The sequence below is a fragment of the Mytilus californianus genome, unplaced genomic scaffold (genome assembly GCF_021869535.1).
Source record: "Mytilus californianus isolate M0D057914Y unplaced genomic scaffold, xbMytCali1.0.p SCAF_1, whole genome shotgun sequence".
Classification (NCBI taxonomy): Eukaryota; Metazoa; Mollusca; class Bivalvia; order Mytilida; family Mytilidae; genus Mytilus; species Mytilus californianus.
The window spans coordinates 42,709,798-42,729,870 of NW_026262581.1; the positions used below are offsets into that span (position 1 = coordinate 42,709,798).

A 20,073-nucleotide genomic window follows, 5' to 3' on the forward strand; every position below is an offset into this window, starting at 1 on the left:
AAATCCCAAATTTATGTAGTCATTAGATAAAGTCCTTATATGTCCGATCTGCCTATTTTTGGACATCAAAAGACAATACGATCGTTTTAAGGTCAATTTCGTCTACCTCACACAATCTTGTTAGGCACTATAATGAAATGGACCTGAAATTTATTTCACATGTTTCCTGAAAATTGATAAATATCAAAGCAACATAGAGCTGTTTGTTCTAGTTCGTATAATGACAATTTAATGTCATGTTTGTTTGTGATGACCCCCCTTTTCGGGATTGCATCAGAATTATAGTTATCTCGTATCGCATGAGGATGACACATGTCAACTGAGCAATTATGTTTGGGACTTAGTTTTAAGAAATGATGTCAAAGTAACATTATGAAAATATTTTTAGTAAGCTGAAATATATATTTATTTTTTACATGTTTATGTCTTGTAAGATATTTTATTTCTGTCCCGTTTTTCAACATTTGCGTCTGGAAAGTTGAAATGTTTTAACTGAATGGTTAATTTAAATTAATTATGAAAATGGTTAAAATTAAATCAATAAAGGAAATTATTGCCCAGTTACAAACACTACCAGGGGATAATCCATAATGATTTTTTTTTTTCAGTTATATGTTTCAGCACATGTATAATTAACCCCAACTTTAGCCTGGTAAACTTGTTGTCTCCTTGTAAAATATAAAACATATTTAAAATGATTTCCTGCTAAAGTCTTATATTGATATAAAGTTAAAACCGTCTTGCTTCTCACTAGTCAACACTCCTGTCCTGTCAGGTTTAATTCTTATATATATGGATGAAAAATAAAAGTCCACAAAACATTAACATGGCAGCAATTGCTTTTACAGCCTTTAAGACTTTGATTTTTTTTTACAGAAGAGTGTCCACCATGCACTTGCATTACACTATAATAATAGTAGAATAGTTTGATATACAAATAGATGAAAATTATATATACATGCAACCGTAATATTAATATAATATATAACAACAAACCAGTGTATTCTCTGGAACTATTATTATATTAGTATAATAGTCTAAGGTATACTGATTTGTATCACTACAATATAATAGTTAGGGGACGACCATTTGATATTCTGGGGGGGGGGGGGGGGGGGGGGGGGGCCAGGAGGATTTTGAAAATAAATAACTCAGCCTTGATAATCACAAAAATAAATGGTTTGTTCTGTGGTAGTTTGAAAATAAATAACCTGACTTGCAATGTATTAAAAATAAATAACTCGGCAGGTCTATTTGAGAGCATGAGATTGCACCAGATTCTTCATAAAATTCAACTTTTTTTTCAAAAAAAATCGGGAATCACTTCCCAAATCTTTGAATAATAAAAGTATAAATATTATTTAAAATACTTGAAATGTCTGAAAAATGGGTTTCATTTAACTTGAGGTTTATTGTCTCAGGAACACTTAACCGTCACTTTTATTACATATGGCAGTAACTACATTCAGGCAAATGCCTCATGTAGGAAATTTCAAAACCAAAAGCTTGTCTTCATATCAAATTGTTTTCACGGCAAGTGTCTTGCAAGAAGCAAGTTCTGTTCTCCCTCAGACGAAGCTCCTGTTTTTTGGGGATCAATGTTTCTTATTTATTTGTCTTTTGTTCATTGATTGCCCTTCTGTATTCTGTTAGTGTTGCATTCCTTTTGTAATTTAGTAATTTTGTTATTAACTTGATCAAGAGTTTAAAAAAAACAGCAGCCACATACTTAACTATGTGAATTAAATTTTTGCTTTATCTTTGTCTTTTGATGTTGTTCCTAAAAACTTAAGTCTTACACTGAATCTATACATGTTGCTTTGAGACCAAAATATTGTCAAAAAATGATTAAAACAGAACTTTCATTTTCAGATTAAGAAAGGGTATGGGAAACACATTTTGCATCATTAGTTATATAGCAACTTGGGGCCTTCAGCGGCTCCAAAACCCTTCAAATTTTTTTTTAGCCTCGCTCCGCTCGGCATAAATGATTTGCAATACTTTTAAAAGACACTAATTACAGCCAAACTTTAATATCTTGTATGTATGCAATACATGTATATGCAGTTGGGAATTCAGAAGATTCATTTCTACAGAAGATGATGATCAATTCTGATTAAATGGTACATAATGATTGGACTATTCATGTATTATTTATAATAAAAAATGAATTTAAAAATTGTATGTTTTCAAATATTATAAATATAGTTGTGAAAATAAATAATCAGTCCCTTGCTTTAATGAAAATGAAAAATCTTGCTTCAACAGTGCAGAAAATAGATAATCTGTCCTCTTAGTTTACAAAAATAAATAACCGATAAAAAACAAATCCTCCTGGCCCCCCCCCCCAGAATATCAAATGGTCGTCCCCTTATTACGGTGAGGTTGAATTTCCTGTCATTTATTCATCATCTAAGCACGAACTTGTATAAGAAAAAAACATCTCTGTAAATTAACCTCAGTTTCAGGTATAGAGATGTGATCTGTTTCTGTGACATGTGCTTTTGACCATCCACAAGAACCTGCGGTCATCCGATGTTTAGTACTTCAGTACTTTGATTTTAGTTGATATTAAGGTCATTATAGGTAGTAACAAAACACATGGTTTACAAAATTTATTCTAATTCTATTTTTTTTTTACCGCCTCGTGGTCTTTTTGTAGCTTGCTCCCCTCGAGTGCGGGAAGTTGTGTGTTTCGAACCCCGGCCGGGTAAAACCAAAGACTTGGAAATACGTCTTTTGCTGCTTCTCCGCTAGGCACGCGGCATTTAGGAGTAATTAAGAGCATAGATTGGTCGACACGGAGTCAGAATAATTTTCCGCATAGGCTGACATGTCTACCTGTGGACTGTTTCTTTGTGAAAAAGCACGTTAAGAATCAGGCTTATTGTGTCGGTTCAGTACAAAGCAGGGTTTACACTCTCATCATATCACATCATTATGATGACCGAAAAGTGTAAACTATCATATCAAGGTATAAGTGTAATTATATAATACACGTTCATCAGTGCTAATCCATTTTTAGGAACATGATCTCACTATATAAACGCTCACATTATATTCTAAATATTTTTCAGAATTACTGTGAATTACGGAAACTGGAAGTAAATGTTACAAAAACAAAAAGTATGGTATTTAGCAAAGGCAAAGTGCGACGAAAATTTGAATTTAAATTACAAGGCAAAAATATAGAATTAGTCGATACATTCTCATATCTTGGGCTCATATTCAAATGTAATGGTACTTTTACAGAAGCGAAGAAAAAATTGGTTAATCAAGCACAAAAAAGCATTATACAGCTTGTACAAAAGTATTAGAAATCAAGTCATCCCATTAGATTTACAGCTTAAACTTTTTGATGTAGAACCTATTCGTTTATATGGCTGTGAGATTTGGGGATACGAAAACTTGAAAAATTTTAGAACAAATTCACTTAAATTTTTGTAAACGTATTTTAAGAGTAAGATCTTCAACGCCTAACTTTATGGTATATGGAGAATTAGGCAGATTTCCATTAGAAATAAAAGTTAAAATAAGAATGACATCATTTTGGAGAAGTATAATGCATGGTGAAAAATTAAGTAGTAATATGTATAGATTATTATTAAGTTTGAAGCAAAATAGCGGTCAGTCATTCAAATGGCTGAATTTTATAGAATCAATATCTAATGATACAGGACAAGGATATGTGTTTGTCAATCAAGATAGTACTGACTACAAACATCTGATAAAACAGGTTTTACAAGACCAATATATACAAAAATGGCATCAAGATGTTCAATTATCTTCCCGAGGTGTATTTTACTCTAGTTATAAAAATTATTTTGGTTTTGAAAATTATTTAATAAAAATCCCGGAAAATGCAAGAATCTGGATGACAAAATTAAGAACGTCTAATTTAAAAATTCCCATTGAAACTGGGCGTTGGTATAATATTCCGACGGAGGACCGAAAATGTCACATATGTAAAGAAAATGTAGGAGACGAATTTCACTATCTTTTTTATATGTAAGTATCCCCAACTGGTTATTTTTAGAGAAAAACATATCCCTAGTTATTATACGAAGCATCCAAGCAAGCAGAAATTATCTGTTATGTTATCTTATTTCAATGTTAATTTATATAGACAGGTGTCATCTTTTATTAGAAAGCTAAATAACTTATTGTGATACATATATTGATTTGTATGAATTTTATTTGTTTTTGTTTTTAAATGTTATCATTGTATTATAAATCATGTTTATTATTGTATATTTACCTCATGTTACACATATATGTGTCTGAGCGTTGCTTTACAATAAATCTTAAATCTTAAGTTAAAAAAAAAAAAAAAAAAAAAAAAGGAAATGGTTACTATCATGCAGTCAATTTAAGAATGACAACGATGTATTTGGATGGTCAAACTAGATGCATTTCTTTATGCTTTCAGTTGCTGACCTATGGCAATATTTCTTTTGTATTTTGCCAGAAAGAAAGCCCACTTTACTAAACACCAAAACAGTTTTAGGTTTTCGAGCCTTGACATTGCTAGGTCTATACTCTGAGAAGGAGGCATTTTCTAAGTAATATGTGGTAGGGTAACTGTTTTCTGCTGCATGATATGGATTATACAGAAAATGTTTTTGTGTGGGATTGAAGTTTTTGCAGGCACTTAATTCAATTTCTGAATTCAAGCAAACTAAACGATATTTCCGATAGACTTCGAATTTTCAATATCACAAGTAGTCAATAGATTTCTATGCATGTCAATCTTTTATGTTAGGTTGCTGACTTTTATCTCCTTATTCATATCTTAAATATTAGTATTTAGTATAAAAGAATGTTTGGCTCCTTCCTCCTCCCCGAACTGACATGTAACCACACCCCTTTTTAATAGTTCCTTGATCCACTACTGATTAAACTATGCGAATCAAAATATGCTTCTGTGATTTACCTCTTCCGTTTCAACAATTCATAAAGACAAATAAACAATTGCTACTATATACATGGTAGAAATTACATGAATTTAATGGTGGGGTCATGGCATAATTAAGAAACAGTGAAGTTAGAAATATTTAAAACTAATCAAAGAACAAAAAAGGTCTACGCATATTGTTTAAACAATCAAGATACACATGAGTATAGAATTTTAGTCACATAAACTTCTCCAGACTTGTATTGGGGAAGGGGATCTGTTTTAAACACAATCACGTCTGATCGAAATGTATTCATTAAATGTAGAATCATGTGCAAAACAGTGTAGGCGAGACCATTGATTGGCGCGCTAAAATATCCCATTGACTGGGTCAGATTAGGTGTACGTTCGTCTGTAACGCCCACAACTCACGACGTATTTATTATAAACATTTAAACTGTGGGGTTGCCAAAGGGTTTCAGTATATATACGAACTACAGTGTACAGTATATTATATACATATTTTATTTGCGATCATAAAATGTACGAAGTCGTCCATTACTATGTAAATTGGGTCGATTAAAAAAAAAGCTGAAAATGTTTCTGTTGCCAAGGGTTTTTCACAAGTATAGTAGTTAGCAGAAAAGTTCACCAAACTATACATTTTACCTATTCAAAAACGTAAATGCAAATTCCACAAGGCTTGATTCAAATAGCCTTTTTATTGTCTAATAACTTGCAAGTACGAAAAAGACAGGACAGAAGTATATTTTGTCTATATGTTTTGTGTACGCACACTTTTTAAAGTTGATCATGCATTCGTTCTAAAATAAAATTTTGACCAGAAAAAAGTTAAAAGATGACATAATTGGACATGCAACCGCAATTGTTAAATCGCTTTGACGTCCGAAATAAAAGATAATAATCAACACATGCATTGTAACTTTTAAAGCCAGTTAAATCCTTTTTTTTTTTTGCTGAAAGAACGTGCGATATCATAAAAACTGATTATCAAAACATAACGAAAACACAAGTAAAGGACGTTTACACTGAAATGCAGTCAAGTTTAGCGATTGATAATTCATTGATAACATTCTGGCGTATCACAAACAAACAACTTGTAACGTCTCATTTCATTGGCCGAAAGATTTAAATACAACAACAATTGTTGTGTGCACGTGAATTGACACAGGTGACCGACAATGGAATGTACTACGTTACTACGAACGTAAAAAACAATGATTTTTGGACGAAATAATTAAATAAGTATTTTGTGAATTTCAAATAGTGGGGTCGAAATATTATACTAATAATTTGTGTTAAGTAATATTCTTTATGCATGCAGCACTTGTACCGCACTATGAAAAATATAAGGATAAAATAAAATACATTATTAAATTTACTTAGAATTTCGGGATTTTTTGTTCAAAATCAAGTAAACTAAATCAGAAAAAAAATCACACTATCCTAAAACTTATGAAAGAATATGAATAATGAACATGACAGTTTATAACACAAACCCATTTACTATAAAAATCGAGCAATATCTTTAGTATGTAATTTGGTTATTTTTGTAGTTAAGTACGGTTTCATTTCAAGTACAACGTTAATTCACCAAGTCCATTGAATAAAAGATAAGGCAGGGTGAGCAACTTGACAAAAAAAAGGCAGGATGACGATTTATGTAAAAAATCAGGATAAACGAATAAATATAGTCAGGACCTAACAGACTGAAAAATAGAAAGACAGGACAGAGATAACGACTAAAAAAAATGCAGGACAAAATATTTCATCCAAGTCCTTCACCCCCAATCAAAATAAAATGGTAGCTCCCTTAATCCAGGACCAATTGAGAGGAGACAGTTGAATTAAATATTTTGACGTGACTGTTAAGATTAAAGTTTAAAATTTTACATGCACATGTATAAAAGCTAGAATTGCCATGGGGTTATTAAGAACACAATCATGTTCGGGAATACGAAGATGGAAGTTTTTAACGACCTTGACCGGCTACGTGAATACTGATCAGTCCATTCAGCTTTTTAGTACGCGTGTTCTATTTTCGCAGGTGTGAGGTCGAAGGTTTGAATTGACCAATGAAAACGATCGTTCCTTAACGAGTTAATCTAATAAAGTTTGTTTGACTGATTATGTTGCACGACCTTTCGCTAAGCTTGGCCGCAGTTCAGTGTAAGTATTCAATATAAATCAAAACACAAAGGTTATTCCTGATTAGTTTTTCGAATTATTTTATTTAGGCGTTGAGACCCTTTGGTGACCTCACAGTTTAAATGTCTATAATAAATACGTCGTGAGTTTTGGGCGTTACAGACGAACGTTCACCTAATCTGACCCAGTCAATGGGGTATTTTAGCGCGCCAATCAATGGTCTCGGCTACACTGTTATGCACATGATTCTATTATCCAGTACGGTGCAAAACACATTTATCTTTTTTTGGTATCCCTTTCGACCCTCTATGTCCACAGATCTAGACAATTGATAACATGTTAGATACTAGTATGTTTACTTCTTAAATGTGGCTGAAATGCTTGATTTTTTACTTGAAAAGGCAACTGCTAGTAGTCTATATGGAGGTTGAACATTTTTTTTTTTATTTGACCCAGCCATTTTTAAAAAAAGGAGGGGGGGGGGGTTCCAACCATTTATCCCTATTCAAAAGCATTGACCGTAAAAAAAAAAGGGGTTCCAACCCCCCGGACCTCCCCCCTCCTCCCGGATCCGCCACTGCCTTCACCCTGTACGATGACTTTAAAAAAAGAAAAGCAATACGTGAACCCAAACCGTTGACTGGTCACCAAAAAATTGTTGCTGAATTTTTGTTTGGTTTTGATATGAAATAATTGACCTTGAGTAGAATAAGATAATGCTGATGTTAAAACACCTTTATTGAAAATATGTAATTGTGTGTAGATTCTTGCACAAGTCAATTGAAAGCAATGTTGGATATATGTGAAAAGACAAGTGTATATATACAGCTACATGTGTACTATTTGAATTTACATTTTAATGCTTGACTATTTTATTTATTACTTGGGAGTGTACATCATTTTTTCATACTCCCATTGCAAATCCCAGTTTCTGCAAACCTGATGTCTAATGCAAAATGCACAAACCAATCGCAATATAAATTTAAGCACTCAGTTTGCTTTATAATCTGGATTCATTTATTTTATCTGTCATATCTACATATTTTGTTTTCTTGATGCCTTCAATTATTCTTATACTCCTTATTGAAGCTGTTTGTACTCATGGTAGATGTTGTATAGATAAATTAAAGTCAAATTTCCATGTGAAGTGAAACCATGTGGCATGCAACTTATATATACAATCCGCCAAAAGTTAAGCACCACCTAAATATAACTGGGCATGGCAATATTTTTTGAACTATTGTGAAAAAATTATTAATGTTTGGTGTAATGAATCGCCTTTAACATACACTAAGAAAATTCATTACGACCAAAAAGATTGAACTCCGATAAACCCGTCAAGCAATTTTTTATTAAAGGTCATCTGCACTTTTACAAATACACTGTTTCGATACCTTTAAATTATCTTCCTATTGTCCCGCATACAGGTGAAATTTGACCTTCATCAAGTCATTGTGTAATATGGCAAGGCGTAAGTTATCTGTGGCTGAACGTTGGCAAGCAATTGGCATGTCAAATGCCGGTAGGAGTACTAGGAGCATAGGTAACCATTTCAATGTTAATCACACCGTCATTGTCAGACTTTTACAACGTCATGTTGACACAGGATCTGTAAATGATAGACCAAGGTCCGGAAGACCCCGTTTAATTAACTACCCGTCGTGATGACAGACTGCTCATTCGTCGTGCTAAAGCCAACCCATTTACTCCTGCCCCGCAGCTTAGACACCACTGGCCTCCAGGTGGTCGTGTTAGTGTTCGAACATTGGTTTGTCGACTTCATAGAGGCAACCTAAGAGTACATCGTGTTGTCAAGAGACCTGCCCTAACAGCCAGGCACCGTATAATCAGGTTTCAATGGGCTAATGACCATCGACGCTGGAACATGAGAAGCTGGCAAAAAATTCATTGGTCAGATGAGAGTCGGTTTCTGTTACGACCAGTAGACGGCAGAATACGAGTTTGGCGGAAAAATAAAACTTCGATGCAATAAAAATAGGTGGTGCTTAACTTTTGGCGGACTGTTAGTTGGTTTCGTATATTTTTCTTGAGAGTAACACACCAGCTTCATTGGGACCTCTTATATACTGACAATTATTTTGGTCTCATAAAACATCTCAAATTTTAAGGATTTCCTGAAGTTACTTAAATCAATCCAAATATTCTACAGGAAAACTTGGTTTTGAAGAATATCTTATTTCAGAAGTTTTATGAATACATGAACATACTCTCAAAAGAACCAATTTATATAAAAAGATATGCAGATATAAAAAGTTACCAGGATTAAAATGTTGTACGCCAGACGCGAGTTCAGTCTACGAAAGACTCTTCAGTGACGCTCGAATAAATAAAGTTAAAAAGGCCAAATAAAGTACGAAGTTGAGGACCCAAAATTTCGAAACAAAGGTTTTGCCGAATAAATCTAAGGTAATCTATTTCTGGGGTAGAAAATCCTTAGCGTTCGAAAATGTCAAAGTTTATAATAGGACAGTCACTCAAAAGAAAAAGAAAGAAAAGAGAAACAGCTAGAGGTCAGAATACCTTAAGTAATGATGACCATGCTTGGAAGTCACATGTCAAGCTTTTACTGTCGTGTCCTGAATTAAAAAAAAAAAAGCGAAAATTCAGATTTGCGAATGAAATTGATATTTAAGCTTGCACGTGTTTTTTATTTTTTTTGCACAAGAAATAGTAAAAAGAAAGCATACGCACTGATACTCTGGATAAGAATACGCATTTGCGTCATCACATATATTAATCTAGCTAAGGCTCAAATCTAATGTTTGATAGTTGAATTCGGATTTCAAACTACCTACCTCAAGTGTTTTGATTACGGATTCATTGCAATTTAATCCGAATTTGTGTGAACGCAAACCGAAAGTGTGTCGTGTGAACAGGGTGATATATAATGTAAATGAACCAAGACGTGTATGATAGCTGTTCACCACAATGAACTCAATTTTCAAAATCGTACCATATTGCAAAGATTTAAATGCTATAAGGTTGAACTATTAAAAAAAAGATTTGAAATTTATTAATTTACATAAATACATTCCAGTTGATGAATCTTTCCCGAAAATTAAGAACATAATATCAATAAACTCAAACATCAAGTATTTACTGATGGACATTTTGTTTATCAAATCTTTTCTTAAAGTCTAACTTTCCACTATAAGAATATATTGCTATACAAAATATAAGCAGAGACTTATAAATCCATATTAAAACAGTATAAAATAATTAACGTAGTAATTTTTTTTTATGATTATTGTAAAATATTAATTACGTTTTTTGTGAGATGCAAGGATTTAAAATCCTTGTGAATTGAAACAATGCAATTATTTTTTCATTCACTACCGTTTAAAATTTAGTTACTACTAGTAACTAATGTGCACGAATCCCTGCTCATTGGTGCTCATATGTTGCATATAATTTTCATAAATGTATTCACTGTTTATATACCATTTTTAATTATATTCTATTAAGGATAAATTTAGTCTCAGCTTAAACTTAATAAGTTCAATGAATATTCTCTAGGTCTGGTGTAGTATCTATTAATGAAATTAAATATTTTTGACATAAAAATCCTTTTGTTTAAATAACTTTCTGCTTTCCGACCACTGTGTTTCCGACCTAAGATAAATATTTATCCCAGAAATATCATTTTGTTAATTTTCTTCATGCTTTCCGACAATTTCCCAGGCTATGATTGAAATACAAAATATCACGTGATAAACGTTCAGAAATAATCAGTTTATTCTGATAAACTATGTATTTATAAAGGTTACTCGGGAACACGTGTATTTGTTTACTTTTAACACGTGTGTTTAAATCAAAACATGTTTATGTTTAATTTGATTGGACCATCAGTAAGTTATTACCGGTTTAAGTTATATCAATCATGATAACTTCATGCTAGAATTTTAGCGCTAAAATTATAATAAGATATCTAGAATTGTCATTCGAGGTTCGCCTATCCGACAGAAAGGTTCGTTTTTTCTTAAATCGCCACTTGGTAAAATGTCCAAATCTTCTCCACGTCTGGAATTGAATGAAGACATACTACTCGAAGGAGATAATAGTTTACCGCCACCTAATATTCATAAAGCAGCTGATAAGTCGTCTGATTTGGTAGATACTGTAGAGCTTTTTAAGACAATTTTAGACAGCAAGTGAAATCTGAACTCATACAAGAACAAGATTGCCTTAAGAGAAAAATTAAGGAGGACGTCACTCTAAAATTTAAGGGGGAAGGAAACAGAATTCAGTACACCTTTAACGAGGAATTATTAGACACTGTTAATAAACTTTCAAAATTCATCCCTAACTCCAATACTCAAGCCTATAGATTAGTTCTTGACATAACTGATAAGATCAAAAGCCGTAATAAGAAAATACGCATAGCTGATGCTTCCCCTGCTGGTTGGGGAACCGTTAGGGAATACGAATCCAATGCCGTGGCTTCAGATTCTGAAGATGAGAGAAAGATACGACAAGCTGAGACCAGAGCTATCCGTACCTCCAAGGAGAAGTCAAAATCTCGCCAGCAACCTTACCCAAAAAATCCGCCTCGTCAACAACCTGCGGAATCTTATGGTAACCCTGCTTACGCTCAGCATTATCAACGTAATCAGCAACAGCCCTTTCGTGGGAGCTTCGCAAGGCGTGAGCCTTGCTCAATCGACACGTGCCACTACTGCAAGCAACAAGGCCACTGGAGAAAAAACTGTCCTCTTCTCGCCAGTCTCAGGTCATCCAACAGCAACTCCACAACCTACCAGAAGTAGTAAAGTAGGGCCTGAACGTCACTCTCCAGTCATTGTGAATGATAAGTATTTAGACACTATTAATGACCAATTTTCTACATGTTTTGTTGATAACGATTATATAGAATCTTTTTTAGATCAAGTTCAATATTTTGAAAATTGTCAGTCATATGATAAATTTAAAGGGGTGAAAGGTAGATTAGCTTGTCATGTAAAGTATTGGGAAAATATAGGTGCTTGTCCTTTTGTGCTTGATACAATAAAAAATGGTTATGTTATTCCATTTATAGATACACCTTTTAAAATGTACCACAGAAATAATAGATCAGCACGGCAGAATACTGAATTTGTCACAAAGTCAATTGAAGATTTAGTTCAAATAGGTTGCGTAATTAAAGTGCCTTTTCAACCATATGTGGTAAATCCATTGAGTGTTGCTACTCAAAAGTCCGGTAAGAAACGACTTATTTTAGATATGAGTCAATTGAATAAACACATAAAGCGCGAAAAAATAAAATTTGAGGATTGGAAGTTAGCTATACAATATTTTGACAAAGATATGTATCTGTTTAAGTTTGATTTAAAATCTGGTTATTTTCACTTAGACATATGCTCACAGCAACAGACTTTCTTAGGTTTTCAGTGGGAAGGTCAATTTTATTGCTATACTGTTTTAGCTTTCGGAATTACTACCGGTCCGTACATTTTTACTAAATGTTTGAGGCCACTAGTAAAATTTTGGCGTGGAAACGGTATAAAAGTTGTTTTGTATTTAGATGATGGATTTGGCATGAGTCCAGATGAAAATACATGTAATGAGCAATCGTCCTTCGTAAAAAGGTCTTTGATTGATGCTGGTTTCCTTATTAACGAGGAGAAGTCTGTTTTTAAACCTGTTACCGAGTTAGAATGGTTGGGAATAGTTTGGAACTCGAAAGAATACAAATTATCTATTACTCAACGTCGAGTTGACGATTTGATTTTCTCATTGAATGTAATTTTGGCTAAATTTCCCTATGTTACAGCTAGATCTTTAGCTCAGGTTGTAGGTAGAATTATTTCTATGACTCCCGTAATCGGAAATGTGGCTAGAATTATGTCAAAGTTCTGTTACATGGAAATTGAAAGTAGAATTGGGTGGGATATTCCCATTACAGGGTACAAACCCGTCGAGGTTTTATCAGAGTTAAAGTTCTGGTTAGAAAATGTCACCATGATTAACTATCGTAATTTATGTCATTACAGTAAATCTTCTGTTGTCATATACTCAGATGCTAGTAATATTGCCGCTGGTGCATACACCGTTGAATTAGAAAATAAGATTTTCCATAAGATGTGGACATGTAGTGAAACGGTACAAAGCTCCACATGGAGAGAGCTGAAAGCTATAGAGTTGGCCCTTTTTTCTTTTAAGAATAGTTTCACAGGAAAAACTATAAAGTGGTTTACTGACAATCAAAATTGTGTCAAAATTGTTAATTCGGGAAGTATGAAAGAAAATCTTCATGTTATAGCAAAATCTATTTTTTCATTTTGCATTCAAAAAGGAATATCAATTGACATTCAATGGATTCCCAGAAAAGAAAATGAAAAGGCTGATTATATCAGCAAAATGGTTGATTTCGAGGACTGGGGAGTCACACATATATTTTTCAATTTTTTAAATGATATGTGGGGTCCTTATTCGATTGACAGGTTTGCAAGTGTCGAAAATAGAAAAGTTATGAGATTTAACTCCTTATTTTGGCAACCTGATTCTGAAGCAGTTGATGCATTTTCTCAAGTTTGGACCAATGAAAATAATTGGCTAGTTCCACCAATTAATCTTGTGATACGATCGATTAAACACATTATAGCTTGTAAAGCTCGAGGCACGTTAGTTGTGCCTAAGTGGATTTCTGCTGCATTCTGGCCTTTGATATTCGATAAACATCTGATTTATCAAGATTACGTAAAAGATGTTATTGTGTTTAAAAATACTGATGGTATTTATAAGCAAGGTTCGAATAAGAATACGATATTCGGAATTGAACCGTTTGGTTCGCCAGTTTTGGCTGTTTTGCTAGATGCATCTTAGACATGGCCCTAATATATATAGATATATTTTAGCAGGCATGGTCTGTTTGTGACATGGCCCTAATATATATATAGATATATTGTAGCAGTCATGGTCTGTTTGTGACATGGCCCTAGTATATGTATATTGTAGCAGGCATGGGTGTTTATGTTGACATGGCCCTAGTATCGGTAATGATATTGTAGCAGGCTTGGTTTTTTATTTGACATGGCCCTAGTATCTATAATGATATTTTAGCAGGCATGGTAATTTGTTTTACAGTTTATGGCCCTAGTATCTATAAAGATATTGTAGCTGGCGTTGAAATATTTGAATATATATTATATTTTACTGTGTATAGAAATCTGAAATATGCTAATAATTCGTCCTCTGTATATGTATATAAAATGTTATTGCAATTTTACGTTTTTCAGATATTTTTTCAGTAGGACATTGGTCAGACTTTAATTCACAAGTTGCCTCTAATAATGATCTCAGCAGTTTGTTCAAACAGTTACCAGAATTCCTTCTTTCGTCCAAGGCTGCGAGTACTCAGAAGAAATATAGATATGCCTTCAATTCATGGTGTAAGTGGACTAGTCAATATTCTTTTTCACCATTGCCAGCATCTCATTTACATATTTCTTTATATTTAATTCATTTGTCTGAAACTGCAAAATCGGTTTCAAAATTAAATGATGCTTTTTACGCCATAAAATGGGCACATAAATTAGCTGGCGTTGCTGATCCCAGTGAAAATAATCTAGTTGCATCTGTTCTTGAAGGGGCTCATAGAAAAATAGGTCATTCAGTTGTCAAAAAAGAACCTATCACACCGCATATTTTGAAAAATATTGTATGTAAATATGCTAATAATACTTGTAATTTAAAAGATGTAAGAATAGCATGTATGTGTTTATTAGCCTATGCTGGCTTTTTAAGATTCTCCGAGTTAGCTAACTTGAGAAGGTCTGATATACAGTTTTCCCCTACTTACCTTACACTTCATTTAGTCAAGAGTAAAACTGATGTATATAGGGAAGGGAAAGATGTTGTCATTTCAAAAACAGGGAATATTACATGCCCGGTAGATGTACTTCAGCGTTATCTAAAGTTAGCTAACATTCCTGAAGAATCGAATGATTTTATTTTTAGATCTATTTGTTATTGTAAATCTTTGAATATATACAAACTTAGAAAGAGTAGTCATATTTCTTACACCAGAGCCAGAGAGTTATTGTTATCTGCACTTGACAGTTTAGGTCTTGATAAAAAACAGTTTGGCTTACATAGTTTGAGGTCAGGAGGAGCTACTGCCGCGGCAGAAGCTGGAATAGATGACCGGTTGTTTAAGAAACACGGGAGATGGAAAAGTGATAAAGCCAAAGATGGTTATGTTAAAGAGAGTATACTCAACAGATTGTCAGTATCTAAGAATTTAGGATTGTAATTTATATTGTTTGTCCCCCCTTTTTCTTTATGTCCCTTTCTTTATCAATCGAAGCTTTCTGTGCTGTCGGGGCGAGCTGATAACCAAAAACTGTGTTGAGTTTTTACTTTGTAAATGCTTTATGTTCGTTTGAAGTATTGAATAAGAACATAAATGTATTTATAAAGGTTACTCGGGAACACGTGTATTTGTTTACTTTTAACACGTGTGTTTAAATCAAAACATGTTTATGTTTAATTTGATTGGACCATCAGTAAGTTATTACCGGTTTAAGTTATATCAATCATGATAACTTCATGCTAGAATTTTAGCGCTAAAATTATAATAAGATATCTAGAATTGTCATTCGAGGTTCGCCTATCCGACAGAAAGGTTCGTTTTCCCACCCACCCACCCCTTTTATTAAGACTTCATAGGAATGTGAATCAGTATGTTATGTAGAAAATAGTTGATAAAATACATGTATGTAAATCGAAATGATTTTTTCTTCAACTTATAGAACATTTTTCTATTGTAGATTGTGTTTATATGTGATGGCAGCGGTCGATGACAGCAAATTGGACATTTGTTTATTGTTTATAATAAAAATAAGCTTTCTGTGCTGTCGGGGCGAGCTGATAACCAAAAACTGTGTTGAGTTTTTACTTTGTAAATGCTTTATGTTCGTTTGAAGTATTGAATAAGAACATAAATTCCCAGGTTTATTGTCACAATCTGTATTAAATACTATACACACACAACGCGTACAGGGACCGTCTCAAAGAATGAATTATATAACTGCGTTATCATTATACTTGATATTTAATAAACATTCGCATCATTAAAACACATGCTTTGTCAAAAGGCAAATAAGTTCTAACATATAAATGATTTTTTGACTGCAACCTAGTCTTTATTTTTTTTACTATCCGATCTACAAATGAACTTTCGATTGTTGAACTATACAATGTCACGTGATAGCCTATCCATAGAGAGACGGTATCCTAGGAAAAGTTTTATATATCCGTATTCTCATTTTTTTTCTATGAAAAAGTTCCCTTTAAAGTCTGTGATATCAATTTTCCTAGGAAAACAAGTCAGTTTAATTATTAAAAAAAAAACACCCATATTTTAATAAAATAGTGAAACATTAATAACTGTTAAACAATTTAAAAACACATAAGAATTAGATATTCCCCATTGTTTACATGTAAATTATTTCTTTCATTACAAAGTTTCCCATAAAAATAAAAGACATGGACGTTTTTACCTAGGAATATTAATGCCCTGGACATGAATTCCTAGGAAAATTAGTCTGGGCACATACATTTCAATAAAAGATTAATGCACAACTGTAAAACAACATTAAAACAAAAGAATTAAAAATTCCATTGTTTACATGTAAATGATTTCATTTATTACAGATTATCCTACTAAAATGAAAGAACCTTAGTGAGTGCGCTCACATACTCCACGTCCCCACATTGTCATTGGAGGAATAAAATAAGTGTAAGAAAAAAAAATTGTATCAAAAAAAAAAATTGAATCATAATTTCCTGTCAATATGCACATCTACGTAGTATGTCCTTATTATCTGAAAAGGTTTCATGAAATTCTGTTGTGTGGTTTGAGAGGAGTTGCGATGACAAACTGTTGCAGTAGTTCATAAAAGTAAATAAGTTCAAAGGGGCGTAACTCCTAGAAAAAGAATTGAATCGTAATTTCCTGTCGATATGCACAACTACATAGTATGTCCTTATTATCTAAAAAGGTTTCGAGAAATTCTGTTGTGTGGTTTGAGAGGAGTTGCGATGACAAAAGGTTGCAGTAGTATATTGGGCAAATAAGGTCAAAGGGGCGTAACTCCTGAAAAAAAAATTTAATCGTAATTTCCTGTCGATATGCACATCTACGTAGTATGTCCTTATTATCTGAAAAGGTTTCATGAAATTCTGTTGTGTGGTTTGAGAGGAGTTGCGATGACAAACTGTTGCAGTAGTACATTAAAGTAAATAAGTTCAAAGGGGCGTAACTCCTAGAAAAAGAATTGAATCATAATTTCCTGTCGATATGCACAACTACATAGTATGTCCTTATTATCTAAAAAGGTTTCGTGAAATTCTGTTGTGTGGTTTGAGAGGAGTTGCGATGACAAAAGGTTGCAGTAGTATATTGGGCAAATAAGTTCAAAGGGGCGTAACTCCTGAAAAAAAATTTAATCGTAATTTCCTGTCGATATGCACATCTACGTAGTATGTCCTTATTATCTGAAAAGGTTTCATGAAATTCTGTTGTGTGGTTTGAGAGGAGTTGCGATGACAAACTGTTGCAGTAGTACATTAAAGTAAATAAGTTCAAAGGGGCGGAACTCCTAAAAAAAGAACTGAATCATAATTTCCTGTCGATATGCACAACTACATAGTATGTCCTTATTATCTAAAAAGGTTTCGTGAAATTCTGTTGTGTGGTTTGAGAGGAGTTGCGATGACAAAAGGTTGCAGTAGTATATTGGGCAAATAAGTTCAAAGGGGCGTAACTCCTGGAAAAAAGAACTGAATCGTAATTTCCTGTCGATATGCACATCTACATAGTATGTCCTTATTATCTGAAAAGGTTTCATGAAATTCTGTTGTGTGGTTTGAGAGGAGTTGCGATGACAAAAGGTTGCAGTAGTATATTGGGCAAATAAGTTCAAAGGGGCGTAACTCCTGGAAAAAAAATTGAATCGTAATTTCCTGTCGATATGCACAACTACATAGTATGTCCTTATTATCTAAAGAGATTTCGTGAAATTCTGTTGTGTGGTTTGAGAGGAGTTGCGATGACAAGAAACAGGACTGACGGACTGACGGACAGACGGACGAACAGACAGACTGACGGACAGACGGACAGACGGACGGACGTGTCAAAAACATTATACCCTCCGCAACTCGTTGCGTGGGGTATAATAAAGGACATGGACGTTTTTACCTAGGAATATTAATGACCTGGACATGAATTCCTAGGAAAATTAGTCTGGGCACATAAATTTTATTAAAAGATTAATGCACAACTGTTCAACAACATTAAAACATAAGAATTAAAAATTCCATTGTTTACATGTAAATGATTTCTTTTATTCAACATTTGCCTAGTCAAATAAAGGACATGGACATTTTTTTTACCTAGGAATATTGATGACATGGACATAAATTCCTAGAAAAATTAGTCTGGCCAGGGGACATAAATTACTGACATTGGACTAAATATACTAGTAAATTTTGTAACCATGGAATTTTTAGACTAGTAATATTTGTCCGCCCGGACACTTTTTACCAGGACTAATTTACCTCTTACACGTACACCTCACAAATATACATTGTCAATTTTTATTTCCTTTTATTTTTTATGGAAAGAAAGCTATAATGGTGCTATATTTCTGTGTGACCAAGCATAATATCATACGCTTGATCAGACACCTTTTCACAGTAGGAGCATTTGAACATTGTACTTGATTATTTCGATATCTACGAACGATAAAACATATTACTCTCAAGATAAATAGTAAATGAAACATTTAGGTTGTATTTTCTGTTAAAAAACACACCTGTTTTACACACTTTGTGTACGTACGTCTCAATCCAGCATGTCTGAGCTCACATACAGATTGTTTACATCACGAAATATTTACTGTATGAAATCCATTTCGGTACACTAACATGAAGATTTCTGAATACAAATGAACGATGCCTTTTATTAAATGTACGTGTTAATATGTAGCACTATCAAACTGGTTTAATACATTGTTTCGTGCTTTGAAAAAAGTACTTTATTTGAACCTTTTCATTGTTTTTTTTAACATAAATGCACTGACATATTACATTTAAGCCATGGGAAATTTGATTTTTTTCACTCGATAAAACAAGGACGCACTCGAAAAAACACGGACTGCACTCGAAAAAACACGGACATATCAAAATGAATTTACTCTTCAAAATGTCCTTTTCAATGCAAAAACAAGATTTTTTTTTTGAGAAGTGTCTGTATATCTAAGTATATATAGATTCCATGTAAGCATTTCCGTTGATATTTGCATTGGTATATGTAATCTATATTTTAGAATAAGGCATTGTAAGGCTAAATTAAACGTTTTTAAAACTAAATAATGTAGCTAGGGTTGATAATATTTTTTTTATCACAAATACTAATTTACCTTCTGTGATCTTGTATACTTAAAGGTTCTATAGCACCTTTTTCCCCCCATCTTATCAGAAAGGAAGTCTGTTTGTTTACATTTTTTATAATATTCACTCGAAAAAACGTGGTCACACTCGAAAAAAAAACACGATCCCAGCCGTACACTATACCCACTGTGATATCCTTGAAAATAGCCTATCCGTGAATAGTATTGCATAATCTACATTTGGTTTAGGGAGGGGCAACTATGTAACAAAAGGAAAAAGGGGGAAAGAATGATCATGTATCATTAAATTATGCTGGTTTCTAAGTAGTTGCTTCCGGCGAATGATACCCTTGGGGAAATATTCCAACGTTCCGATTAGCTAGAAAGAATTCCGCTATTATATTGAATTTCAAGGTTGTTCAACTCTATAGCTTGTTTGGTATAGGTGGCGCAGCGATCTGTTTACAAACATATTGTTGCTAATTAAACATATATTTTGTTGTTATTCGATCATGGGAATCAATTCATGTAAATCCAAATATAAAATTAAAGAAAAGAGAATCGACCAAATTCCCTATAACGGTAAGTTAATTATAA

At 33.2% G+C, this 20,073-nt stretch overlaps 2 protein-coding genes across 9 annotated transcripts in view; both read left to right on the plus strand.

Annotated features, from left to right (window-relative positions):
- The window catches only part of LOC127702033 (uncharacterized), a 110,795-nt gene that overhangs the window by 23,920 nt on the left and 66,802 nt on the right, over positions 1–20,073 (plus strand). Inside the window, exon 1 of one of the 5 annotated variants that reach the window (XM_052206044.1) lies at positions 19,655–20,058. The exons of 3 other annotated variants lie outside the window; for them this stretch is intronic. In XM_052206044.1, coding sequence (XP_052062004.1) covers positions 19,989–20,058 — 70 coding nt within the window. In that variant the 5' untranslated portion in view covers positions 19,655–19,988. Of the gene's footprint in view, positions 1–19,654; positions 20,059–20,073 lie in introns of those variants that run through there. One more of the 5 variants, XM_052206016.1, reaches the window with a different exon arrangement.
- LOC127701941 (integrase/recombinase xerD homolog) lies at positions 11,243–16,013 on the plus strand. Of its 4 annotated transcripts, XM_052205936.1 has the most exons (3): positions 11,243–12,281; positions 14,320–14,472; positions 15,853–16,013. In XM_052205936.1, the coding sequence occupies exons 1-3, from the start codon at positions 11,471–11,473 to the stop codon at positions 15,867–15,869; spliced, it is 981 nt and encodes a 326-aa protein (XP_052061896.1). In that variant the 5' UTR covers positions 11,243–11,470; the 3' UTR covers positions 15,870–16,013. The 4 variants fall into 4 exon arrangements, 3 of the variants coding, with proteins under 3 accessions (XP_052061896.1, XP_052061884.1, XP_052061889.1); XR_007982259.1 differs by having other exon boundaries at positions 11,243–14,472; XM_052205924.1 differs by lacking the exon at positions 15,853–16,013 and having other exon boundaries at positions 14,320–15,843.

Coding starts and splice junctions, on each gene's coding strand:
- LOC127701941 (XM_052205924.1), top strand. CDS start 11,471: ATGCTTCCCCTGCTGGTTGGGGAACCGTTAGGGAATACGAATCCAATG. Junction 12,282..14,319: donor TGTTGCTACTCAAAAGTCCG/GTAAGAAACGAC, acceptor TACGTTTTTCAG/ATATTTTTTCAGTAGGACAT.